The 27,133-nt window shown below is 45.2% G+C and overlaps 1 protein-coding gene across 1 annotated transcript in view; it reads right to left on the bottom strand.

Annotated features, from left to right (window-relative positions):
• Positions 1-5,173: 5,173 nt before the first annotated feature.
• The window catches only part of TNIK (TRAF2 and NCK interacting kinase), a 170,997-nt gene continuing 149,037 nt past the window's right edge, over positions 5,174-27,133 (bottom strand). Inside the window, exons 22-32 of the mRNA XM_085322308.1 lie at positions 24,316-24,442; positions 22,156-22,320; positions 17,603-17,717; positions 16,843-17,013; positions 16,003-16,146; positions 14,027-14,161; positions 13,396-13,496; positions 11,333-11,482; positions 9,980-10,139; positions 9,235-9,374; positions 5,174-7,510 (exon numbers count right to left, since the gene is read on the bottom strand). Coding sequence (XP_085178434.1) covers positions 7,427-7,510; positions 9,235-9,374; positions 9,980-10,139; positions 11,333-11,482; positions 13,396-13,496; positions 14,027-14,161; positions 16,003-16,146; positions 16,843-17,013; positions 17,603-17,717; positions 22,156-22,320; positions 24,316-24,442 — 1,492 coding nt within the window. The 3' untranslated portion in view covers positions 5,174-7,426. The remainder of the gene's footprint in view (positions 7,511-9,234; positions 9,375-9,979; positions 10,140-11,332; positions 11,483-13,395; positions 13,497-14,026; positions 14,162-16,002; positions 16,147-16,842; positions 17,014-17,602; positions 17,718-22,155; positions 22,321-24,315; positions 24,443-27,133) is intronic.

Here is a 27,133-nt window from a genome sequence, read left to right as displayed (position 1 = left end):
ATTTAGGGGATAGATGAAACAAAGAGAGACTTGCAAAGTCAGAGAATGAACCTCTGAAATTTGAATGATCCAGCTAAAAGGCTGCTTTTTGGCTGTCCCTCAATCAAACAGTCTGCAATACGGAGAACCACTGCTATATTGCATGCCAGGGACTGAAGAATGTGTTAACAGCTATTTCTAGAAGATGTTCCTCAACACCTTTCTTGGCTTCTATTTTGGATTTGTTTGCTAAATTACAAACCTTGTCACTGAATTTTAGCAGGAAAAGCCCTTCCAGCATATGTAGCAAAGGAGTTAGGAAATGAATGTTGTACTTAAATATCTCTTGGCACCTGCYTTAAAATATATTTTTGTGTGTATACAACATATACTGAAATATATACAAATACAAATGTATACAGGTTTCTGCCTGTATATATATATACATACACACACACACATACACAAACCCTTCAACAAGTAGATGTAATGCTAATACATTTAGCTAATACATGCTAACACATTTGTATGCATCCTGAGCATTTAAAGAAGAACACTTTGTGCATATACAGAGACATAATGCAGTAAACYTACCCAGAATGTTACAATAACATACATTTGCACTAAAGAGCTACACCCGTTTGAATGCTTAGCATTTTCAGCACCACCAGCTGATCTCTATGCTCTCAAATATTGTTCACCTTTGGCTTGACTTAGTAGTCATGCACTTTGCACCTTGGTGCAAATCTGGTCTGAGCTGGTCTGTGCAGCTCATCCTTGCTGGACTCACTCAGTCTTGGCTTCATAATCCCTGACATCATTAGCAGACTGCAACTACCTCACTGGGGCAGATCGCAGCATCCATAGCAGAGATATCAAAGTCTGACTCAGCCAAGAAGCTGATTAATCCCATTACCTTCCAGATGATAAGCTCCGAGGGGTCGGGTCAGGGTTTTCATGCCAGCAGCTGAGTTATTGCTAATCATTGGATGATGCTCTCAGTCAGTCAGACTTCACATGAGCATAACATGCACTTTCTAAAGAGTAAGAGGTGGAAAAAAAAGATGAGAGGAAAACCCACAAATCTTTGCACTGGCTTCAGAGTAAAACTTTAACTTGAGGAGAAAACTTCATTGCATTAACCTGTCAGTTGATTCCAGCCACAGCACCTGCATTCCCCTTGAAAGCCTCTGTATTGGCAGAGGGTGAGGGGCCACTGAGGCTGAGCTTTTTGAAGTTTTCCTTATATTTGTCCTTCCAGCTGACATCTTTGAGCATTTCCATTGAATGCATTTGCTCTCTGTGTTTGTGGATACCGAGGTATTTACAAGCACCTTCTCTTTGCATTGCAGTTAGACACCAAAATACCTCCATACAGGTGGGCTGGCAGGATGAGGGATTAACTGACTCCTCAGGTTTGGCTTGGAAGACGAATGAGGGACCTAAACCAATATCCCAGACTGAAACCTTGAACGCTGTGAAATTCCAGGTGAGGACTGAATCCTTCTCCCACATTCCAGGCGAGGGTAATATAACCTGTTTTTCCCCTAACTCTTTCCAGGTTGTCAGATACAGTCTGCAGCTCCCAAGGGGTCTGAGATAAAGGAAAGCAGCAGGACTCCCAGCAGGATGTGCCTTACGCTGCTGGAGAAAGGCTGTCTAGAGACTGGAGATAGAGTGGAGTGTCACTTCCATTACTTTTAGCCTGCCCTAAATGTATTTTTTTCCCCTCCATCAAGAAGACCACTGTGTGCATCTATAAAAGAGAAATTCTGACAGCTGCCCCTTCAGCTCCTCCGTCCGGACAGGCTCCAGCCCTTCCCGCTCAGCAGCGGCTGCTGGTTGCCCTCGCTGGCTTGGCTGCATGCTGCTCGCACTGGTGCAAGCCAGAGCCCCTGGGCATCATGTGCRCACATGTCAGGGGGCAAAAAATTTGTCCTGCATTGCAGACGCTAGCCTCACATGGCRGCCAGGACCCAGACACTAAAATCTGGTCTCGCCGCAGCTCTGACCCATTGCCAGCGTAAACCCCATGGTTTCTGGACTCTGTGCTGTGTGGCTGTGCTGGCCTCCAGGGCCGGGACCTTGCCTCCCCTTCCCCAGGCCCTCCTACTGGTCCTCCTGTGCTAGGTGTTATGAGCCAGGTTTAGGGTGCTTCCCTTCCTTCCTTGTTCAGCCTCCTTGGCCAAAGTGTGCAGTCCTCTGCCAGAGCGGGGAAAGCTCACTGGCTGTTCTGCTAGAAACTCAGAGCATTCACGTGGCCCCCAGGGTGGAGACCCACAGTGGAGAGCGGGATCCTGGCATCAGCCTCCTTTACGATGGAAACGCTTCCATCCACCCAGCTTKAATGTGAAGGCCCATTGCATTGCTAGCTGTCACCTCCTGTGGCAGCTCCATCTGCTTTTGCTTCAGCTCCTGCTTGGAAAGCTTACTTTCCAGATGTGGCGTAGATGGGTACCTGGAGCAGAAAGTTTATGGAAGGAAAAGCATTTCTTAACCATCTCCGGGCAAGTCCCCAGCTTGCACTGGGAACACAGCTACAACAGGCCTCCTGCTATATAATACACTTGTCTAAAGCCTTGCCTCCACAAAGCTGTGATGCAGTATTTTTAAGCACATATTTAACTCTCAGTAATGCTAATGGAGTCGTGCCTGTGTTCTTTTCTGAACAGAGGGGGTTGAATTAGGCACTGTGTCTCTTTCTGCTGCTTAGCAGAGATCAGCTCAAAGCTTGACCCACTGGATTGCAAAGACTGTTTTATAAATCTGTTTCCCACTGGAAACACCTCATGGAGGATATATCAGAGTACCACCTGTTGGCTGYTAGCTTGGAAAATCAAAGAACAGCACAATGCAGACTCCTACATGCTACAACAGCATGCTAAACTCCACCAGTATAAATGATTAGCTAGTTTAATCTCTTGTACTTTTAATGGCCTGTTGCTGTGCCATAGCCTTTACAGCGCATTTATCAACACAACATAGTGCAACTCAGGAGCACTATTACCCCCATTTTACAATGAGCCAAAGCATGCAGCAGTTAAGTGATTTGACCAAGGCCACACACATCACAGAGGCAAAAGGGAAGGTGGAGGCTGAACCTGGGGCCAAGAGCATCTTCACTGCAGGGCCAGCTCTGCGGTGCTTATTTCTAGGACATATCTTTGCCAGCTTTCCTAGGGCTCTTATGCTTTTTCCAGTATGTTGTCAAATGGTCTTTGAATGTGTCTAAAAGGGTGACAAGAGCATGCATAACTGATGCAACTTCATGTGACTGTTCAGTATCATGCTTACAGCAGCCCAAGCCCCACCTCAAGCATCAGCAGAAAGATGCCTCCTCTTTGCAGATCCAGTAGCCACACAAACCATAAYTAAGCTGATTCCAGTTGTAGATACTCAGCATTTTACCCAGTTGCTAGTAATACTAGAAAAAAATATCATACCAAATTCCAGGAGGCCTCATAATAATAATAAAAAAATGCATGTCTGCAGGTTTTGAAAGCCTTCTGCTTTGTGCAGCTGGAGATTGTCCCTTGTCTGCAAGGGGGGAGGGGGTCTTTCCATGAAAATGGAGTAGCTCTGAGAGATAWGTTCTCGCAGTTTTTCAGGGGAACATTTAAAGTGTGGAAGCTCTGGAGTCAATGACATGCTGTCATCTGTCTGAGATGTAAYGCAGGCAGGATTTAATTCTTGCTTACTTGCACCATGTTGCTATCTACTCTGTTCAGCTGCTCTTTAGGCTGACCAGTGGACTGAGCTGCACTCAGAGGAGCCACTAGCACCTATGTCTGTGAACAGGAGGAACACATGTTCTGCCCTATCTTTTTGAAAAGCAGAGTTTGCATTGCTGTGCACAACATGCCAGATCTCTGATCTGCACGAACACGTTGCAAAGCAGCATGCTGAAGCAGACCTAGGCACACACCACAGGTGCTTTATGCAAACCACAGGTGCAGCACAGCCAGTTGTAAGTGCTAAAATCATCTCATTTAATAAATGACGGTAAGCATGCTCACGCATGCGGAGGGGAAGTGCAGAGAYGCACTCCATTAACGCCAGGACACGTGCTGCTTGGGTGAAAGGCAGAGATAACGGCCTCAGTTTCCCATTGCTCGGTTTAGTGTCGTGGTTAGCCCAGGGTAAAYCGAAACTGTTTTCTTACGTTGTAATTACCTGAGTGCTCAAAATATTTAAATGATAGGAATCCCAAATATCATCATCCAACCCCTTAATCTGCGTGATGTTACCTTGTGTCCATGAATCTCTTAGTACTTATGTTTCCTGATGAGCATTATTTACATCATTTGCAAACAACACTTGTGTTATGCTGTATTGCCAGGTAGTATATTGCTAAATATAATCAGCATTGTACAGTGCTAAGCAATGGGTTAAAGTTTATGGTCAGACTTTGCTTTTGAACAACTGAACAMATTTTCACATCAATAAAAGTAATTTAAAGATATGACACGGACAGCGAAGCTTTCTCTGTGGCGGGAGTAATTTACACACCCTATTTACCACGCCTGCGCTGTTTAGAGGCAGCTTTGATGTAAAAAACAGAGCAAAACAAGAAAGAAAATGAAAAGAAGAACGTGGAGGACCGCAAGGTTGTAGCCTTCCAGATAAAAGCACCCCCTCCGACAGGTGCACAGCAGAGGCTTGCGGAGACAGCACGCGTTTCCAGACATTACCCGGACACGGCCAGCGCGGGGCYGCCGTTCCACGGCACTGGCAACACGCATCCCAATTTACGGAGYCTCCCAAGTTTATTTCTGAATAAATCCCTGCGGAGATCTCGACTTTCTCCTTGGCGGCAGAGGCGGGGGACGCCTGCGCTGGACACGGAGGCGATGCCGGGCAGGAGGCATGTGCCGCGAGGCGCTGCTCGCCGCGGCCCTTACCTGCTCCCAGCCGGTCGGTGAGGGCTTCGCCGCGGTGGCCGCCGAGTTTAACGGCAGGAAACTCGCCGCTTCGCTGCCGCTCGTGTAGGTTTTCGTTAATTCACCGCGCAGGGCGCAGCTCTTGCCTTCGGGTTGTGCTGTGTTGCGCAGGAGCTCTGTACATAACTGAATCTGCTACTGGCTCCAATTTCTCCTGCATGCACAGATGTGATTTCTTTTATTCCTCCAAAAGCACTGCTCAGCTCAGCACATAGTAAGTTTTCTTTCTTAGGTAAAAGCTCCCAGAAACAGGGTTTTGAAAGGAGCCACAGCTTTTATTTCTTTAAACACTACAATTAAGTCATTTCCGAGAGCATCAATCGGCCAAGGACCAGATGGGCTTTTTTTTACAACGAAAGATAAGCAAATCAAAGGCAGACACATTTGTAGGGAAATGTGTGTCTTTACAGCAGTGTTCGCATCTTGCCAAAGGGTGGAAGCTGCCGCTGGCTGAGGGTTTTGGAGGAGCCTGCGGGCTCAGGGGGAAGATGGAGGAGCTGGCGGTTAACGTCCCAGGAAGGGTCAGCACAAATATAGAGAAGGCATGGCTTCATGTTGAAGTTTTGTGTTTTATTGTAGTTGGCACCAGAAATGCGTTTGATCTATGTTATGTTCATGTACATACGCTGTAAACAAGACCGCATTAATACTGGTTTCTTATGACTTTGCTTCAAACAACTCCATGGTTTTTAAAAAATACATTCACATACTACCTTATGTTTAAACACAATGATTCCCTTTTATTCCATAACTGTACCCCAAAACCCCACAATAAAAAAAAAAGATCATTTAAAGCTGTGTATTCTGAACTCGTCACTTCAGGGGGAAAGAAAAGGAGAGAAGAGTTACCAGTTTGCAACATGAACTCAGTAACAAGCTCCGGTTTAAGGTAACCGCAGTGAGAATATAAAGAGCTGGTGGCAATCCTGCGAGGGAGACCCTGGCGCCGCCGGTGCAACGCCATTTTGTGGCCTCATGAAGKGCTGGCAGGGGCGGGAGATGGTGGCTGGTGGAGAAGATGGCGGCCAGGCGGTAGCGGGGGGAGAAGATGGCGGCCAGGGCGGGTGGCGCCAGCCCCCGGGGCAGGAGGGCCTGATACCGCGGCGCCAGCCTGGCGACTGAGCAGCCAGTTTTCTTGCGGATCACAAAAGATTCAAGTTTGACCAACTGCTGTTGATTTTTTAAAATTATTTTTTAATAAAGCCATCGTTGCTGAGTACACCGAGATTGCCAGTTAAGCTCTCTATATGTCGCTGGAGGTAACAGCGCTGTGATAAACAGCCAAACAAAACAAACAAACAAACAAACAAAACGAGGTAGGTTAAAAACCAGCAACACAGATCTCGTTATGCGACACCCTAATACCACAGGCAGCCATGCTTGTAGCTACTGAGAAAAGAAAAATCCCAGATACGCGCTGAAGGTTTAAACCAACTGAGCAGAGTTTATAAGGACACAATTCAACCTGAACTAAATACACACACATTTCGGCACAGATGTCGTTTCTCACCGTATGTTGGGAAATTCGCGGAGGTGGGGTGGGGTGGGGGGGGGCAGGAAACGAGTACCGATCGAGACCCTTGGCCGAAGAAACCATGTAATATATATATTTTTTAAGCTCTTTACAAGCCCGATCCGGCGAGGCGCCTTCCCGCGCCGTGTGGGCCGGGTGCCGGCGCGGGGCCCCAACGCGGCGYGCGATGGTGGCGGCTGCGGCGCAGCACGACGGCGGCGAGGCCATGGCGTCCCCYTGCCCCCGGCCCCTCGCCCGCCGGCACCGCCGCGACTCGCCCTCACGTGAGGATCCATATAGAAATATGGATTGACAGACTGACAAGAACGGTAGCTGACTTTTATTAGTCTAAGGCTAGTAGTTTAGCCATTTAAAATCCATTTCCCAGAAGAGGGGAAAAAAAAGAGCCCACCTGTTATTTCTCTCTCCTTTAAAAATCCGTCCGGCTGTTGCTGCCAAGAGCAACATCCAAATGTTGGTGAAGGCAAAAGATTTCTAAAATTACCCAGCTAAATACGGTTATGGCCTTCATCACAAAGATAAAAGGTACATTTATTGTGCTGTCTCTCACCAGATTTAATTGGTAACTTTACAACATACTATAATATTTGATGCTAGCAGGCAGACAGAATTAAAAACAGACTCTTTGACACGGTTTCTTTCCCCGTTCTTACAAAGCAGGGGACAAAGAAAAAAGTAAAATTAAAAAAGAAAAAAGAAAAAAGAAAGAAAAAAGGAAAGAAAAATTAATAACCCACTATAACACAGCTTAATCAGGAGCCCCGGGGAGGCCGGTCTCCCGAGGCCCGAGCGCGGACGCTGGCCAGGGCCGTGCTCCCGCGGGCCCCTCTGCCCGGGGCGGCGGCGGTGGCGCGGGACGGGGCGGCAGCGCAGGGTCCTCCTGCATCTGCCGCGGCGGCGGCCTCAGTCCACGTGTTCAATGTCCTTTAAATTAGAAATAATGCCATGACAGTAAGCGTCCCGTGCTCTCCTGTTACCAGTTCATCATGGAGTTTCTGTTGAGCGTCATGAAAAACACTTGGCTGCTTCCTCCGGATCTCACTGACGCAAAAAACACCTGTTTGGGGGAAGGAAAGCACAGTGGGAGGTCAGCGCCGAAGCAGCCGGCAGCATCGCGGCCAAATCAAAAACTCAGATCGCATCAAAACCGCTTAGCAATAGACGTGGCAATAAAGCCCTGAGTCATCTCTGTCTTGCTATCAATATCGAGGTTCCAGCAAGGTTTGGAATACCTTAAAAATACCAAGTTTACCACATATAATTTATCGCTATGGCATCATTTATTGTGCAATATTAATAAGATCTTGGTTTTAGTGGTTTGTACCTTTGCTAAACATTAACCATTTGGGTCAATACCTTGCGTTGTAGTTATCTGCCTCAGCTGAAAATATTTTCCTTTGCCAAAGTCAGTCACAGCATTTTACCTGGTTTTGAAAACTAAGTTAGGGAAAACTACTTTCTTTCAATCTGTTAAAAGAACAGAAACGTATCAGGCCTTTCTATGAAGGATAGGCCTTTTGATGCTTTGAAGATCCACCAACATTTGACCACAATAGAAGGCTTTAAAAATAAGTAAGTCATAATTTGCGAATTCTTAAGGGGATGCATCTTYAGCTTCAGCAGCTAAAATATCTGAAGTCTCTGTCTTTTTAAAATAAAAATTATTCAGTCCTCATACATCCTTTACTGCTAATCATTCCTTCAGAAAGAGAAACATCTGTGTTTAGCATTTCAAATCTACCAGTGAGCAGTTGGTTCTGGTGTTATAGCAAGATAGCAAGATACAGCAAGAATATAGCAAGATGAAGCATGTTTTTCAGTTTGCTTAAAAAAATAAAAAAATCAATGAGAACAAAACAGAAAAAAAATCATTTTAAAGAACTGTATAAAACCTGCAGAGTCAGGTACTCAAAAGTTAGGGGAAAAACAAACAAACAAACCAGGGTTATTTGGGCAATTTAAATTCAGCTTCTTGGGTAGCTTCCTTATGATATATTTAACTGTATGCTTAAGATATAATTTTTCTTCAGAACTCTAGACTAACTCTGTGCAATGCTAGGCCAAAGCTCATTTAATGAGTAGCTATCCAATAAAATTATTTATTTATTGCATGTTATTAAACGCTGCTCTGACAACAGAACAATTAGCTTCCTCACGTATTCCATGATCGTAATCATTATGAAAGAATTCCCTACTGCATAGCCCCAGTTTATCTTTGTTAAATGTTCTGAGATGAGCAAATACTGTTGTCTCCATTCTGCAGGTTCTTGCATTCAAAATGTAACTCCCTGTCCTAAGAACAGCTGTCAAGTGCTCCACAACTCTGTGAATGAGAGGCAGGGCTCTAAGACAAACCTTCTCAAATGGTATAAACTTATGAAAAACTGCTCAAAATCAAAGAACTCAACATCAGAGACAAGGACAGAAACTAGATTTACAGTTCAACATTCAACCATGTCTTCCATGAAAATATTCCTCTTCCTCGTGCARCTTCTCCTTCCCTCATTCCCTAAACTTAATGTTTAGGCACAACAGTGGAGAGAAATTCAAGTCAAGTCAATGAGATCTCAGGCTGCAGTTGGAGAGATCTTGCAGATCTTCTCTCCACAGGCAGAGATTTGCATCTACTGAAGAGAATGAATTGGAGTGGATTTATGGGTACTATTTTTAAAGTGGACCTTCAAATTAATTACTTATTAACCTCAAGATAAACTAGACTTAAAGTCAAAAAGTAGCTGATAGTATCTTAAAGTATAGATACAAGCTTTGACATGGACTTACCTTATCATTTCTTTCACATAGAAACTTTAACCTTTGAGCTCGCTTGTGCATAAATACTCCATCCAAATGTCCCGTCTCCACTGACCGGATTTCAATAGCTTTCTCTCCCCAGCCCATTATTTGATTGGAATGAATGTAGGCTGTCAAAAGGAAGTGTTTGGTAGGTGTTACAATATGTGTTGAGCTAAATATTATACAATGGGCAGAAAAACTGTCATCACTTGTTATTCAAAGCCTATTTAGATGAACCACAGAGCTCTGATTGCCACAGGCACAGGAAGTCAGACACAGGCCCTCATCAACAATTGCCTTTATATAGCACTTTTCATCCAGAGGTTGCTAAGTACTTTAAACAGAAGAAGTGTCAATTCTTCCTCTTTCTGTAGATGAGAAGCTGGGTCACTGAGCAGGTTGGTGAACTGCCTGCAGAGGTCATGGAGCTGAGCAACAGAAAGCTAGAAGAGCAACCCAGGTTCTCCCAGCTCCACACCCAGTACCTTTTCCACTCAGCACAGGATCTCACCATTGCAACAGTTTATACTTCAAATAAACCAGATCTAAAATCTTGAAGTCACTTTGGTCCCGTGCAGGACCAAACTGTAGACATTTTGCAATTACATCTACTACCTGGCTGTGAGAGGTTTACCTTGATCAACAAGAGCCCAAATGACTCATCTCATCCTTGACTCCTTATCTTTATTTGTCAACTGTATTTTATAAAGGCGAAGAGGAAGGGTTAACCTACCCACAGAAGTAGGCATTTCTCCCCACTGGAGCACCACATCTTTAGTTATCCGTCCATAGGTGTTCACATATACACCTTCATCCTCATAGCACACAAGCATCTCCATCCCGTCTGTTTTAGGCAGGATGACAATGGCGTGAGGAGTAATATTGCCCTGAATCTGCAGTCAAAATAAATCCTAAAAGTCAGAATTACACTGAATGGAGGAAAGGGTAGGGGAAAGGGAGCAGAGCCTTAGGAAAACAAAACCCCAAACCAAATCAGGAACAAAACCCTCATGCCATTCAATAAACAGCATTGACTTTAAGAGATAAGCTTGAAGGAGAATAAACTGTCATGTTTACCCTACCATCAAAGCTGTCATATACGTCAAGGATAAGCAGGTTCAGCAATTATGAAGAGAGCACAACATATACGCCCCCCCAAAATGATGGTGGACGTTTGGCAGTAACCCAAACCAGCTGCTACTGATTGATGAATCCATCTTCTATTCAAATTAAGGGAAACAAAAACAAAATTTTACATGCAGCTCTAGTGAGGAAATATTTCCATTTTCCTAAGCAATCAGTTGTTAGCTCCAAGAGTAGTTACAGTAACTTTCACCCATGTCTGACTTTCCAAAGCTAAGACGACACAACCAGTCCAAACTGCCCTAGCTTCCTTGCCACCTCTCATAGAGGATGCTCTGTTGCTCAGACCACATTCAGCAATTCCTGGATTTGATTAAAAATACAATTCTTGCAGGCTAGTTTTTCACACTGCTTGATCCAACAGCATGGACAGAGCATGAATGAGCACACAGGAAAATCCTTATCTACACTATCTTTTGTAGCACTCTGATAGCCTATGGACCTGAGAAAGGTCCTCTGGTGAGTCCCACTCGGCAGTGAGATTTCAGAATTCTGAGCAGCAGGCTTACTGAGATTTGGGCTACCCTAATCCTGCAACTCTCACTTGCATATCTGCTGTGCCACACAAGGGAGAGCACACTGGGCAGTTAGTGCTTYGTGGATCTACTCTGCCCAAAAAGCAAGAACCTGGTTTCATGGAATCTTGCCTTACAAAGAGCCCCACTGCTGTTCCAAGCAGTGTATGGACAGAATCTCCCTTCCATGAGACCTGGTCAACCTTTAACCTGACTGCTTGGGCACTGGGACAGAAATAGCCTGTGTAAATAATGAATATTAAGTATGTGATACCTCCAAGTCCTCTTTAATCAATTATCAATTAGGACAGCACTGGAGCATGTCATAGCCATGGCAAGATGTCACCTTTTCTGACACAGCGAAAGCCCCTCCAAACCTTGCTGGTGACCTGTGTTACTCATGCAGCAGCACTCCTCCATGTACTCACGTGAGATGGTATATAGATATCATAAGAGTTCCCAGAATCTACATCAATCACATGGAAACCAGTGTGTGATCCAAAGATAACCTTGAGTCTCTGACCCTCTTCTACAGTGAGATCCACAAGCAATGGTTTGTGCTGGAGATCTGCAAAAGACTTTTATAATCCCTTCAGTGAGTTCCATGGAAAACAAACAAATTCCCATAGAAGCAGTCTGACAGTTTTGAAATCATATTTGTCTGGATGTTTCCTGTTAAATAAGTTATTTATATTCCGATCTTTCTGTTCCTGTGTCAGATGCCTCGGAGGGTATTACTCAGTCACTCCAACCATCTAAGCAGATTTGCTGCTATAGCTTTTTTATAGCAATATATCTTAAGAGAAGCTACTGGGCATGGATGCATCTTCCTCCCTGCCTGCAGAAGTGACAGCCTGGCTTCTGACAGGRTACATAAATGTTGCACTTGCCATAAAGGGCCAGCAGTCCCTGTAAAATACGTCTCCAGCAGCTGTAATGAAAGCTTGAAAATCAGACCTCTGTGGGTAGGATACCACAAAGAGGCAGCACAAAAAATCCCCAAGTCTGCTGCAAAGCACTCACCCTTGCCAAACACAGCTCTTCTCCCCCAAAAACCTGAGGCCAGCCCKAAGATTCGGTCTCTAGAGGGGGGTGACAGAGAGCTCAATTTTACACGACTCTATCATTCAGGAGGCACATAGGGAGCCCCTCTGCCTCGGGGTGATGAGAGCAAAGTCTGCAAAATGCAGTGAGCACCCATCTCCCCTCTTGCAGGGATCACTGCTCCAGCTGAGGCAGCTGACATAAGCTAGATGAGCAAAAAGCTGCTTTTTCCTGTTCCAGCCAAATTGGTGAATGCAGGCTAGGGACCAGGTCTCCGGCACAGTAAGGTCTGGGATAGATTACCTCTCTCTGTAACTTAGTTTCTCAACAGGGGTGTGAAACATCACTGAGAGAAGAAACAGGCTATTTGCTTTCTCCACAGGGACCATGCTAAATCTTGTCAGTGGAAATCAGTGAATGGTACTTGCTATTGTCCCCAGAGATCTCTGCCTGGAGCACGCGGAAAGGATGCTCAGCCCACAGGCTGGAAAAGCAGCACCAGGAGCACTAAGCAGCATCCTTGCTATCTGCCCACAGGGTGCGGAGGCGCAATCCTATCCTTCTTTAACGCTGCTGAGTTCTTCATGTCACTGAGCCCATTTATTGTGGCCTTTGTTCAGGGAAAGCAAATGTGACCTAATACTGAATAAACCCATTTATGCTGCAAGGATGCAAAATAAGATTACTCAGCATGAAAGTCTCTAGAAGACACTGCCCCTTGTGACTTGCCTCCACACGGAACTTAAGATGGAAAGTGCTTTAAAGTACTAAGTACAAAATACTCTTTGGCAGGTTATACAGGAGAAAGGTCTCTCTGAAGGAAGTTGAGGGAGACAAAAGGGAGAAAAAACAGAGAAAGAATACGTAATTCTCTTGGACTTTCTATTCTGAAAATGCACCCACATTGCAGAAGATGAGAGGCCTTGCAAAATAAAAATGGAAAATAATGCCAGATCCTTTTCAAACTATGCATTAAAAAATAGTTAAGAGGTAAAAAACCCAAACACTTTCTCCACCCCCCCCCCACCTTTTTATTCATGGACTTTTGGTCAGCTTTCTGCAAACTTCCCAAAGCCTCACAGCATAAGCTATTATCAACACTTAATTGTTAGYCATATGCAGCATGTATCAGCATTTCTTCAGGCAAGGATTTTGGAGTACTTTCCTGCCAGAGGAAGTGCAATGACTCTTATGTTTTTGCAGAGTAGTTTTGTTTGCACCCTTAAGGTCTGAAAGCCCCTGGCAACAAACATAGAGTCTGTCGGGCAACGCAGTTGGCTCTCCTCTTCAGTGCCCCACGAGAGGCTGCCCCCAGCTCGCTGCCATGGCTTGCTAGGGGTCCCAGAGAGCACTGCTGCACACACAAGATACTCTTCTACTCTGCACACTAAAGAAATCCCATGTATTTACAATTACAGAGTGTATTTTGGTAATAAGATAAACATACCTTAAATGCCATAAACTTGTGATATGGTTTAGGAGCCCAAGCATATATCTCTACAGCATTCTTTAAGGCAATCACCAAGAACTTGATTCTTTCATATTTCACTAAAATCAAAATAAAACTGATTTTTAAAACATCCACTTTCATTCAAACAAGACTGAACAATTCATCTCCAGGAAGAGCTTCTAAGGCTATCTCTCTGTTGGTTGCCATCTGATAAGGTGTGCACCTATAGATGAATATCAAGTTTATTCATAGCTGTGGTCTACACGTACTTCTTGTCCAGTCTCTCTATCTATGTTCAAAATACCATCTGTGCAATAGTGCTTTCACAGAACAAATTGCCTACAAATATGGAGAAATTCTTATTTTCCTTTTTGATCAGATTGGATTATAGGTTAAAAACGCCAAAAGACATCAAGTATCTTTTGCCTGTAGTTAATGCAGTAAATGAGTCATTAGATAAATTGAAAGATTTTTAACAACGAGCTATTTTAACATAGATATTTTCTTCAGAAATTCTTCCTTCAGATTAAGCTTGCTTCCACCCACAGCAGACAATGAAAAAAGCAGCACAGCCTCCAGGCTCATTCCCAGAGCAGCCACCCCAGCACAGCAGTCCACARCCACTCACCAACTTTGTAGTGGATGCAGCCCTCCAAGTCTCCAACCGTAATCCAGCCCTGCTTCTTCTCTACTTCAGGGTCATTGTGCAAAATCCTGTTTCTTAACCAGGAGAGATAGTACACTCGCAGCTTGTTCTTCTTTCCTGTTGGGAAAGGAGACTTCCCAATAAGAGCTAACAAGAAGCAATGAAGAGAAAACACACAGCTGCAACCATGCAAGCACAGTCCTGGGCTCCAGCTCTCCCTGTGACACAGCCACTGTGGGTGAGCAGAAGGCTCCTTCATGGAAAGTCTTGAGATTTCAGTGCCTATTTTCACTTACCATTAGACAAAAGCAAGGTTTTTTTGCAGTGACGTTGAAAATAATAATATGATGGTCTTTAGGTTTTTTTCTTGTAAAAAACCCTGATACCTGTATATGTCTAATGCAAAGCAGAGACTAGACATCAGCCTCCCACACTGCAGGTGGATGCTCTAAGAGACAGACTCTCTCACTTACTCACAGGTTGGAAGTGTTCCATCTTGTGTAAACAAATCTGCATAGAGAGAGAAGCAGGCAAAGCAGGGACATGAACCCAGCTCTCTTACATGTTAGCAAGTTATCCAGCCACTGAGGTACCTGACATCTGGTTTCTTTTTCTCTCTTCTACTTCACACACCAGCAATTCCACCCCGAAACTAAGGCATGTCCCCAGAGAGTTTTACAGACACAAGTACATAGCTGAAAAGTTTCTTGGATTTTATAAATGATCATTCTCTGATGAAAAAATCCTAATCAGGAAATTCTGATTAACTCTCCTAGCTATCACAGCAATACTTTAGAGACCTAGCAAAGCAAAATGTGCCTTTGGCTCAGGCAAGAAAGGCTCTCACTTTTGGTGACAGAAATTTTGGGAACGGTTCATCCACACTTACTGTGTTATAGCTCTGAGCGGTATTTTCACACTAACATTCTCATTTACGGTTCCCACACTTACACAGTTTCTAACATATGCTATCCACAACCTCTCCTAGGCACATCCCAAAGCATGATTTTAATTTAGCACATAAGCTCCTCTGTTTGTGATCCGCGCTGCTATTCACTGATAAGCTCTGTGCTAGGCTACAGCACTGAAGCAGTGTCATATTTCTGCAAGTCTCTGTCCCCTCTAGCGGCTATAACTTGGCTAGAAACCTCCCTGCTGCAAAGCCCTGTTACGAGGATACAAAATAGCTTCCACCAAGGTCTTTGGGAGTAGATTGAAATTATAAACCAAGAAACTTGTTGGCTAATCCCCGTATTTCCACAGTCCCACTCAGCCATTTCTCATTACTGCCTCAGAGGCCAATATTTCCTGAGGAGCTCTACCTCCTGTTGATCTTCCAGCTGTACTAAAAACACCTTGACAGCTGTATTCTCAAAAACATAGTGGAGTAGCAGAACAAAGCAAATCACAAAGCAGCATTTTCTGAAGAGATCTACCTGAACTAAGGAAATAGTAATTTATAGTTTAACAGACTGCAAACCAAGGGAAAATTATTGAACAACATGAAAGTAAAGTAGGATATGAAGCAATTTTCCTAATGAGCAGTTCTCTCGCTGTCCTCTGTGAGAGTTTCCAGGAAGGCATCAGCAGGAGAATGCTCTGCCCCAGCTCCTCCACCTGCATTTTTGGGGACCAGAGGGAGGGCAGCTGGGCACTCTCCTGTGAGGTCTGACATCATCGGTTTTACTCTCCTGCCAGAAAGCACTCACAGGTGTGAGCTGGGAGCTCTAGACACTGATCCTCAAGGAGAGACAAGCCCCTGGCCCTCACCATGCCTGGGGTACCCTGAGCACAGCAGGACACATAAGTGGAGGCCTGTACGTACACTCAGATCCAAAAGTAGAGCTTGTCACTGTGTCAGGCCATAATTGCACTCCTTCCTGGATTTTTTCTGCGTGGGACTTCCTTGGGAAATAGGAACGAAAAGGTTAATGAACTGCTGAGAGCAGCTACTGTACCTGATATCGTCACGAGGACATTAAGGCCCTCTAGTACGTCCATCTGTTGAAATCGCCGTCTGTTGATCAGGTTGTAGACCTTCCCTTGTCCACTTCGATCCAATAGCATCAGGCCGTTTTCTGTGCCCACCAGGAGATTTACACCTGTGCATGGAACAGAGGATACATGGCACTGAGATCCACAGCTACTACCTGCGAGGGCCTGCTCCAAAGGATTATATCCTAAGCTCACTCTCTCCTACTGCAGACACCATCAAAAGAGTGACAGTCACAACTAAAGGTGGTGATCCTCTAAACATCACGGGTCACTCTTACAGCAAAACCAAGACTTAAAATACTTCATACTTTGGTACCTTTCCACATTTCTTTCATTAGTGGAAGTAAAATAATGTTTACTTTCAGACTAAAAACAGGAAGAAAAAGCTTGACTACTAGGGCCAGAGTTACCACTGATTTGAAGTCACAAGGTACTTTTGATAACTTGGGAGCCAGACTGCCACATTATGGCCTCGACAGGAAGGATATGCAATGCAAACTGCTGGATGACACCCAGAGAACAAGCACGTCTTCCTGAGACTGCAAGCACAGTCTTCAAGCTATCACACACACACACTGGTACCCATGGTTGTGTCAGGGAGCTGAGCATCCCTGTACACCTCCTGGCCTGGTTAGTGCATGTAGCTTTGCTCAAGGACACAAGGTCAGAATTTGCCTTGTGCAGGGTGGAGAGTGGGGCCACGCAAGGCAGAGGCTCAGTTCTGGGATAAAACATTTGTGTTTTCTTGCTAGCCACATGCTCCCGGAAACTCTGCAGAAGGTGGTGTGTAATGAGGAGCTTACCCCATAGAGCAGCACAGAGTATTTCTGAGTTGAAGCGCTTCTTGTACTTCCGTATCTCGGGGGTATCGCTGTGGGGGCGGATGTTGGTGGGGTTCACGTTCACCACGGAGATCTTCCGTGCTTCGTTCAGCTTGGCCTGCTCTTGTCTGAGCAGTTCACTGGTAAACAGTGCTGGAAAGAAACGAAACAAAACCAGGAKCCATGACTGACTAGCTCTATATACTTGTGCTCTCAGGATTTGGGGGAACAGAAAGAAACTACTCATTTTTTTTTCTGACAAGGGACTCATCACTATGTTACAAGCTATTAATTTTCAGAGGAGCTCAGTGTCTTATCACAGGTTTGAACCAACACCAAACGCGTAAGCAGATGATGTGCCCAGATCCACAACCCAAACTACAAAGCTGACCAATGCTATTCTCTGCCTCTCTGTCCACATCCATCCATTTTCTGTGGTTTCTGGGTTTTTGGAGCTGTTTGCCACCTCCCAGTTCTGCAAAGGAAGCCTCAACATTTTTCCCAGCTGCACTTACAGACAGGGATAGATGGATTTTTGCTATTCCCTGTTCTCTCTCAGACTGTTCTTGTTGTAGTTTACTGGTGGGGAGAGAAAGATTTGTATGAAATTGGGAGAGCATAAGGATATGAGCATGAGCAATATTTGGATAAGAGCAAGTGAAATCTGAAAGAGATGCAGTGTGGTTATCCAGCTTCCAGGAGCTGGCTTTTGTGAGGCCTCTGCTTCCACTTTGCTTCCTACCAGTAGCAGATGATTCTTCATCTTCATCTTCATCTTCATCAGTAGGTGAGGTCTGATACACTCTGGTGTCCACAAATGGCGTGAAAGACGCTTTGGTGCTACTTCCCATACCATACTGGAAAATAAAGAGCAGAGCGAGAACTCAGCGCCAGAAATAATGATAACACTGGTGGTGGGAGCTTCCAGCGAGCACACCCAGCACCTGCACCTCCSGTGCTCTTCATGAACCCTCTCATTTTGGTGATCTTCTATGAACATTTGCTCCTCCTCCCCCAATAACTCATCAAGGAAGACACGAGAGRGGACGCAGGGAAGCCTGTGGAGCACCAGTAGGCGAAGGGACGGGAGTGGCCAGGCGAGCAGCGCCGAGGCCGGCCGCGCGTCTCTCCTCGCCACTGGAAGCACAGCACAGCCACGAGCCGTGTTAGCTGAGAAGCTGCAGTGACACAGCTAAAAGTAAATACGGGTAAAAATTACCTCTCTCTGTCTAATACACCTGCCTCAAAGGTCCAGCGTGGGATGTCAAGCAGGCAAGGGCTGGTTTGTTTTGCACATTACTGTCATCTCCTGCCCCCCATACTTCCAACGAGCCTTGCAGAAGAGCTCTGGGAGCCCCAGGAAAGCCCACTGCATCTCACTGCTCCATGGCATAACTACCACATGCAACACATTACACCGACAAGGCACTGCAGAAGGAGCTTAACGAGTTTCAAAAAGTGTGGCTGCCGCTTTCYTCATGTCAATGCCTTGGCCAAATGCCTCCCTAGCACAGTCTGAAGGAAGACTTTATTTTAACAGGTTGTAAAAATMTATTTCAGTCTCTGTAAAACTTCCACAAGAGAGCTCATGTAGCCACAATACCACTTCAGGCTTATCGTCTGTTATCTAGAGATCTGCTGGGCTCAGACCAAAATACTGATACATCCAGGAAAGCAGCATGTGCCAGCTCCCAAGCAAAGTGCACGTTTTTCATTCTGCTGGGGTAGGTCATCCCTGGTCCCCAAATCTATCGCCAAGGCACGACTGAGCAGCACCCCTTCAGCATGCCTGGCTACTCAGGTTTTGGAAGACAGTTATGCACCTGAGGTGGGAAGAGGTAACAAAGGTTTGGGAGTGAGCTGCATGGTTACTTAGGGAGAGCTTTTCAGGGAGAGCTGATAGGCAAAACCATTAGAAGACAGCCTTACCCACACTGCTCCATCCCCTCTCAAATGCTGGTATTTATCACATATCATGGGTATGTCACATATAGTATCATAAATGGGTTATTTGTAATTTCAATAAAGTATTTTAAATTGTCTACAACATTTCAAGTGAGAATGCAGAAAAGGCCATTCCTAAGTTAATAAAACTTAACCTGAACATATCATAGGGAATGGCAGTGGCAATACTTCACTAAGGGACTTTGGGGAGGAACACATTACAACATCACATTGCTTTTACTTGGAGCTATTGCTTTGTTAAGGTAGCAAATGAGGCTAAAACCTTCTCCTAAGAAAAATGAAATCCTTATCTGGGGAGTCAAAAAGTGACATGATCTCCCCTCATTTGTTGAGCAGCTTATATTTATTATTACACTACTTACCCAGGATATTCTTTATTTATGACCTATATTAAGAGCTGTTACAGCAGCAAAAATCAAATAGTTCAGCAGAAGCAGCAACAGCAGGACTGTTCACATTTTCCTTCCACAGAGCATTTTCCTTCCCTAATGTAAATCTTCCCTGGCTTTCCTTTAAGTCACTAAGTCACCAGCACCAAGCCTGCTATCTGTGTTCAAAGCCAAAGCTGGCAGCCACCACGCTGGCAAACTGCACAGATAAGAAGATCAGCACCCGTGGGAGAGTCACTGCATCCCTCATGGGTCTGCCCTGCTCTAAAGAGGCCACCTGAGCTGCATGGAAAAACTGCAGCTCTGATGGTGAAGGTGGGAAGAATTAACCKAATGAGTTGAAGAGGGAATATATAGTTGAAAAGAGCACTCTCAAGTTTTGCATGTTTGCAGCATTTTGCCATGGCAAATCCAACTTTGACCACGAGCCAGAGTTGACAGAGGACRGAAACTACCAGGAGAGGCTTCCTGGCTGGAGCATGCAGGGGAAGGGCCCTGGGGGCYGCTGGAGCAGCTCCTGGCTTGGGCCAGTTCAGTGCTGGTGGCACTGAACATGCCGCGGTGCTGCTAGGAGCCTGCATCCATCTCCTGCGCCTGCCGACACGCTGCGCTCTTGCTTTGCTTGCTATCTGTATGCATATAGCTTCGCCACATCACTTTGGTTTCCATAGAAACAGGATGAACTTCCAAAAAATAAAAGGTAACTAAGAGCTGTGCAAGGAGTTAATCGCCTGAGGCAGAGAATACTGCAGGAGAAGATAGTGTATTTGCATGTACAGCATGGCCAAAATGCATATCASATATACTCCCTACTCTGTTTCATTCATACACAATAAACACACATTTTTTCCTGCATAGCTTTTTTCCATAAAGACCAGCAGTTCAAGGAGAAAAAATCCAGTATTTACAGGGAACCTTTCCTGAWCCATTTGCTTTCAAATAAATGTCTGATGATGTACAAATCCTTCATGTGGATGCACTCAGCATCTTTTTTCTTTGCTCAGATTCAGCTATTCTTCTCCTAAGAAATAGGCATTTTAGTAACTTCCATATACGTTATTTAAATAATAAGATTTGCTGCAGGTCCTGTTATACCTTCTATAAACCTCTGCTGCAGCTTATAGAGTCAGTATCAAGCTGCAGATAAGATAATGTGAGGTCCCTTTCAATCTTCTTCATCCTGACACATCGCAGCTGGTTCTGCAGAGTGGTAAGTTTGCAGTAATCACTGACCTGCAGCTCCTGCCACCTAGGTGGAAACCTATTCTGACAGTGGCCAAAACCAAATAAATAAATGAAATGACTTAAACTGCCTGCAGCCATTTCGCAAAGGGTGGCCATTAAAACAAGCTTGAGCCCACAAGCTGCAACAGTCTCGATGTACAAGCTGCAGCAGTCTCRATGTTCTTGCTGGCATGAGCCGGCGTGACTGACACTATTTCATAGAGGCAACGTGACCTTGGGTGCAGCACAGAGCCTGCGGAGGTCAGGAGCCAGCACAGAAAGCAGCCAGTCCCATCTGCTGCCAACACATCTGAAAGCCTCCTGAGCACTCCCGAGGGCATCCCCGCACACAGGATGCCTCCACTCTCTGAGCACCGCTGCCCTAAAATGCCAGCGGGACACCACGCTAACATCGAGGGTGCACACGGAGTGCATGGACATGGCCATCGGCACACCCAAGCCCACCATCTGCCTCACTCTGTTGGTCAAGCACAGGACTCACATATGGGCATACTGCCAGGACAAGGTCCAACTCCCAAATAAGATGTCTATGCGGCTGCCAGCCAGGTGAGGAGAGTTCTGCTTGCACTAGTGGAAGTCTGTGAACTAAATCCRTAACTTTCTGCTTCCACCCATTCCCAGCTCAGTCAGGCCTAAAAATGAAGTTTTAGGAATAGAAAAGATCTTCTYGGTTGGTATTCCATAAATGAATATATTTAAACTTGATCCTTGTAGCTTGCCTGCCCAYGTTTATGCAGTCTTGGAATAACTTTGGGAGGACAATAACTTTCAGGATCAGCTGTCTTATCATCGCTTTCAAAGGAAATGGATAAAATCTTGAGGTCAAGTCATGCACTATCTATCTGTTCTTATATTTTATCCACACACAATTTCAAGCAATTTTTATACTGCTAGTAAAGTAAACCGCCAAATGGGTGCATCATACCCATAAAAGAAGACAAGATCGCAGAACTTTTAATGTATGCCCAACAAAAAGAAAAGAAAAACAAAATAAACTAGCTTATTTAACACCAAATGGGTTGATTTTTCACGGGAAAACAGAGGAAAATGTGCATGGTCCCCCCAGTCAGCAATGGTAAGCAAGACACATCAATTCACTTGTCTTATGTGTAACATCTTGTGCTTGTTAGGGTTTTTTATGTTCTATACAAAGATTATGTTCAATCATGTCCCTGTAAAACAGCTACCAGCAAGAACTACTCTGCCATGACTAAAAATACACAATTTTAAAGGTGTGCAAAAATTTTTTTTTAGCCTGAAGAACTATACAGGCTTATAACTTTTGCTAACCTTTCAGATCCTGTTAAGTATCAGAGATGGCAACAGGCGGAAGCCTGGCCCAGATGAAATCAATGGCATCACTGGATGTCATGTTTTTCTCGTATTTTCAAATGCCAAAAGATTGGGATTTTCACATATGTTGGCAGCATTCAAGCCATCATTACCAAAGAAACAGGTGGGGGCTTGAGATTAGGTCTGGTACAAACTTGCACCAAACATATACCAAAATATGAATACTCCAATGTATTCCCTTTCATTTCCACTAGACTCACAATCATCCACATGGACTGAAGATAAAAAGAGAGAAGAGCAAAGAAAGCCAAGGAAAAAAGTGAGAAAGCCCCTTCATTGGACAGAGGTGTTAATACTTGTGTAAAGCAATGCAAAAGGAAAAGGAAGAGCCCCCACCACCTACTTCAGGCACCGAGTCCATGTCTTGCGCATGCGTGGAGCCTCGGCCCAGGGCCTCGGTCGGTGTGCCCGCAGGCGAGTGGCTCTGCTGCACCAGATCAGGCAGATTGATGTGGCCTGCAAAGCCATTGCTGGCTGCGTGGCCTGAACGCTTTTTTTCACCAGAAGTCTGCAGAGACACAAGGCATGAGGAAGAAAGAGAGGGGGGAAAAAAAGAGAAAAGGAGGAGAAAAAACCCAAAACCAAGTCGACTGCAGTCACCCAGTTCCTGAAGCAAGCACAGCACAAGGACCCCCTCTGCTGTTTCCATCCCCATGCAATCTGGCAAGCAGCAGATCAGATCAAACCACCCCACCCCCAGGAGAAATAAAGACAGGATTAATCACAAAGTCAATCCAGAGTAATTAGGCACATTAYAGCAAGAGGAGAAGCCTGATAACCATCATTTGGAAGAAGGGATCTCAGGCCAGATTCTGGTCTTACCAACCATGGTGCCTACACCCTGGCCATGCCATGGCTAGCTCTGCTCCCCAGACCAGTGACACCAGCTGGTGACATGGCTGACAGTAGAATCTGACCCTTTGATCAACGTTAGCTTTAACGACTTTTCAAAGCTAGTGGCAAGTAGCCTGACTGCAGGATTTGCAAATGCTAACACAGCCTCCATGACATGTTTCTGTACCACAAAACAGCAGTGAACAGCATCAGTGCTTCCCTTGTGCACGTTAGCACAACTGCTCTTACTGTGCTCTGCGTGCAAAGTCCCTTAGAGTCAACAAGAATTGCATGTCTCTGTGGAGAAAAGCTTCCTCCATAGATATTTTTAGGTAAATACTCTAATGCAAGACAGAATCTTATTCAATTCCTTTCTCTCCCACAGACTCTGTCGGCGGCCGACAAACCCAACCATCTCCCTAGACRTGACAACTTGCACTGGAGACAGACCTTCCTGGAGAGCTCTGGGCATCTTGCAGAGCTCCTGAGCCAGCTGTTACAAGTATGTGTTATTAAAGAAGCACCTGAGCAGGCTGGTGTGCTGAGAAGAGGTGCTGGGGGCTGCAACACACAGCCCATGGGGCATAGCCCCATCCATGCTGCTGTCAAATTCTYAGCACCCTCAAGTGGCAAAGGTGGAGGGAGGAGGAAACAACTTACCTGACACACCTTCTGTACCCTCCAAATTCGAAACACAAGGTCAGCCCCAAGCTATAACAAACCTCTCTTCTAGATATTGCCGCTTAAGACAATGGCTCTTTGTCAAGCAAGCACTTGCCTGTTCTACCATATATTGCCCCTTTCTCTCCATCTGCACTGTGTGTAAGATAGGTGCTGTGAAACTTCTCTCCCTTCCGTCATGAGTATTTGTCATTTTGATGACCCCCCCACATGTACTTGTACCACATGGATGAGATTTTTAGAGATTTGTCCATTTACAAGATTAGTGGACAAATCCCTCTTAAAGGGCTCACTAACTTTCTGATCGCTTTCTGAGAATTTGACAAATGCAATGGCCCAAGATTTCCAACTGAAAAAAACAGAAAAAAATGCATTCAGGAGGTCGACTGCAGCCATACTGTTGCACCACCAGAGCCAAAGAGCTGCTCTCCTCAGCCTGCAGAGCCGCATCTGCCGCCAGGCCAGCGGGCCCTGCCTCCCTGCAGCCCGCTTGCTTGGCAAGGCCAGGGTCACGGGGCAGCTGGGGACCGGGTGCTCGGCCCTCCCCAAACAGGACCAGAGCACTGTAATCAGCAGTCAAGTAAATGCCTGCAGCTGCCCTACCTCAGCTGGACACCTCTGATAGCTAAGGGGTGGTAAAGGTTGAAAAGAACAGAAACTTTGGGCCAGATTCCAAGCACACTAAATAAATGCTGTAAACTGAAGATAACTTCTGTTGCCTGGAGCTATTTTGGGATTACAGCACARTAATTTATAGCAGAATCCACTCTGTTGTGCCACAGTATTACTATTCACTGCTGTTTGTAGTTCCAAGAAACACTTGCGCTTGTCACATTTGCTCAGAGTGTAAATTGCCTTGCGAGGTCATTAACAAGCACAATTTACTCAGTCATTTTGTGTTCCGGATACACAGCACAGTTACTTTTTGTGCTTACATGGACAAAACCTCCTGAAGATGCTCCATGGAAACGTTTGTTTTACAACTTACCTCCCTCACCATTAAAGTCCCTTCCCTTGAAATATTGCTAAACGTATCTGCATGGGATGTCTCCAGACCATGTGTTGTCACCATTCCCAGGTTGTACGGCTCATTGCTTCCAGGAATTCCTGTGGGTCTGAGGACAGGAAAGAAAAGCATTAGGGACAGAGATATGCTTGCGAGGCTTGATTAAAAATCTTTCAATACAGTATAATTTCCAGCAAGGATGAGGCTTGTGTCTCATAGCAAGAGCAATAATGAAGTAGGTGTTGGTGCAGTTTCACTATATGTCTGCTAAGCACTCTCTTTGCTGACCTATTACAACCTTGCGTTGTGTAAATGGTGCCAGATACAGACATTTCCCTGTGTGTGGTGGAAACCCCTGCACCAGGGAGTATGAGGGAGAACACGGAGGGGGATGACCTACTGTTTGAGTGAAAGTTGCAGCACGCCTGCTGTTACTCTCATTTCCACCAAGAATAAGCAGACATAAGTCTCTCTTTCCAGGAGGATCCCCAGTCCAGAGTCCTGTCAAGATTTCTGCACTTTGCTGTTGGACATGCGCTTCCTCATGGTTAGTGCAACAACAAAAAGCTCGGATGGGGTCACATCTGATGATGAGTAAATGATGAGTCTTTCTTCAGCACATACGCACCTTCCCTTATGTATTCTGTGAATCTGAGATTTGTGGTTTCTATGCTTAGGTTTATTCCCTAGTGAAACTGTCTTGGGCTCCTCTGAWGTTACAAAGTGCAATTGTAATAATAAACTGTTATCATGATTTACTGAAAGCCTKAGAAGAGATTTATCATCTAAGTGTGTAAGGAAATTATTTCTGTTGTCAGAAGACAGTATTGGGGTCTGGTCAAGATACAGCACAGAGACACAAAGAAAAAGGCCTTTTTCCTCCCAAGGTGCCCTAGGAGGAGCACTGCCTATTAGGTAATGTGGAACTGTAGCTCTGCTCCACCTGGCATCTTTTTTTTTTTTTTTTTTTAAGAAAGTTTAAAAAAGATCCACAATCCTTATTCCTCATCTCAACCTGTGAAAGGGGTGCAATGTACTAAAGAGAACAACTCTTTACATATACAGAGTGGGTTTTTTGAYACCTGATTTGAAGACCAGATCTGAAGCCTAATATGGGCTTACTTAGGCTTCCCATGTCACCAGGGCCTAAATTAAACGCCCCAGCTTTACTCAGCACACAGTGGTATTGCCCAGTGGAGAGGGCAATGACACCAAGAGACCATGGCAGCAGGGCTGGGCTTTCCTGGGCAGGACTGCCAGCTTCCTCCTGCCATGATACAAAYACACAGGCGAAGGGGATGGGGCTTGGAGGAGGTGCAGGAAGGAGCACAAGCTCTATCCTGGAGCTCTTCCTTCTGTTTTTGAGGTGAAACGAGGCCCTAAGCTATGATTTAGCCCTGAAGTCACTAGTGATGGAGAGACAGAAAATATTCACTGGTTTCTGATGTTAGAAGACCCACTAAAAGAAGGTGAGTATCATCAGTGATACAAAAGAGAGCACAAAACTAGGTAACACCACACTGGTGGCCTACACTGAAGAATGCTTTTAAAACCACCTCCTCCAGTCTCTCCAAATTTGGCACAACCAAACTCAATGGCAGATGTACACTTACATTCAAGGACCCTAAAAAAAAAAGAAAGGGAAAGAAAAAGAAAAGATAAGGGAAGGGGAGAGTTATAGACAGGGTAGTCAGCAAAACCCTACAGACAGCTGGAAGTAGCCTCATGATCACAGGCCCTGGTTCTCATGAGRGACTTCAACCACCCTGATATCTGCTGGAAAGACAACACAGTTAGCCACAAACAGTTCAGGAGCTTCCTGCAGAGCATTGTGAATAACTTTTTGACACAGGTGGTGGACAAGCCAATGAGGAGAGGTGTCCTGCTTGACCTTGTGCTAACAAAAAAAGAAAGACTGGTTGGAGATGTGAAAGTTGGGGGCAGCCTTGGCTGTAGTGACTGTGAGATGATAGAGTTCAGGATCCTGTGTGGAAGAAGVMGGSCAATAAGTAGGATTGCAACCCTGAACTTCAGGAGAGCAAATTTTGGCCTCTTCAGGGACCTAAGGCTAGGGCCCTAGGAGGATGGCGAGTCCAAGAGAACTGGTTAATATTCAAGCATCACCTCCTTCATGCTCAAGAGCAGTGTATCCCTATGAGTAAGAAGTCAAGTGAAAGGAGCAGGAGATCTGTATGGATAAGCAAGGAGCTCCTGKCAAAACTCAAACACAAGAAGGAAGTACACAGAATACAAAAGAAGGGACAGGTCATGTGGGAGGAATATAGGAATTTTGTCAGAGTATGCAGGGATGATGAGGAAGGCTAAGGCCCATTTGGAATTAAATCTGGCAAGCAATGTTGAGATCAACAAGAAGGGCTTCTTCAAATATGTCAGTAAGAAAAGAAAGACTAGGGAGAATGTGCRCCYGCTGCTGAATGGGGTGGGGGCCCTGGTGACGAAGGATACAGAGAAAGMAGAGCTACTGAATGCCTTCTTTGCTTCAGTCTTTGCTGYTGAGGGCAGTCCTCAGGAATCCCARAGCCTGGAGATGAGAGAGAAAGTCTGGAGAAAGGAAGACTCCYCTGGTCGAGGAGGATCAGGTTAGAGATCATTTAGGCAAACCTGACACCCACAAATCYATGGGTCCTGATGGGATGCACCCATGAGTGCTGAGGGAGCTGGTGGATGTTACTGCTAGGCCMCTCTCCATCAYCTTTGAAAGKTCAAGGAGAACAGGAGAGGTTCGTGAGGACTGGAAGAAAGCCAATGTCACTYCAGTCTTCAAAAAGGGCAAGAARGA

This window comes from Rhea americana, unplaced genomic scaffold (assembly GCF_003343005.1).
Source record: "Rhea americana isolate MKP2758 unplaced genomic scaffold, rheAme1 scaffold_76, whole genome shotgun sequence".
Taxonomy (NCBI): domain Eukaryota; kingdom Metazoa; phylum Chordata; class Aves; order Rheiformes; family Rheidae; genus Rhea; species Rhea americana.
The sequence above is the reverse complement of the archived record's forward strand: the minus strand, read 5'-3'. Positions and strand labels throughout refer to the sequence as shown.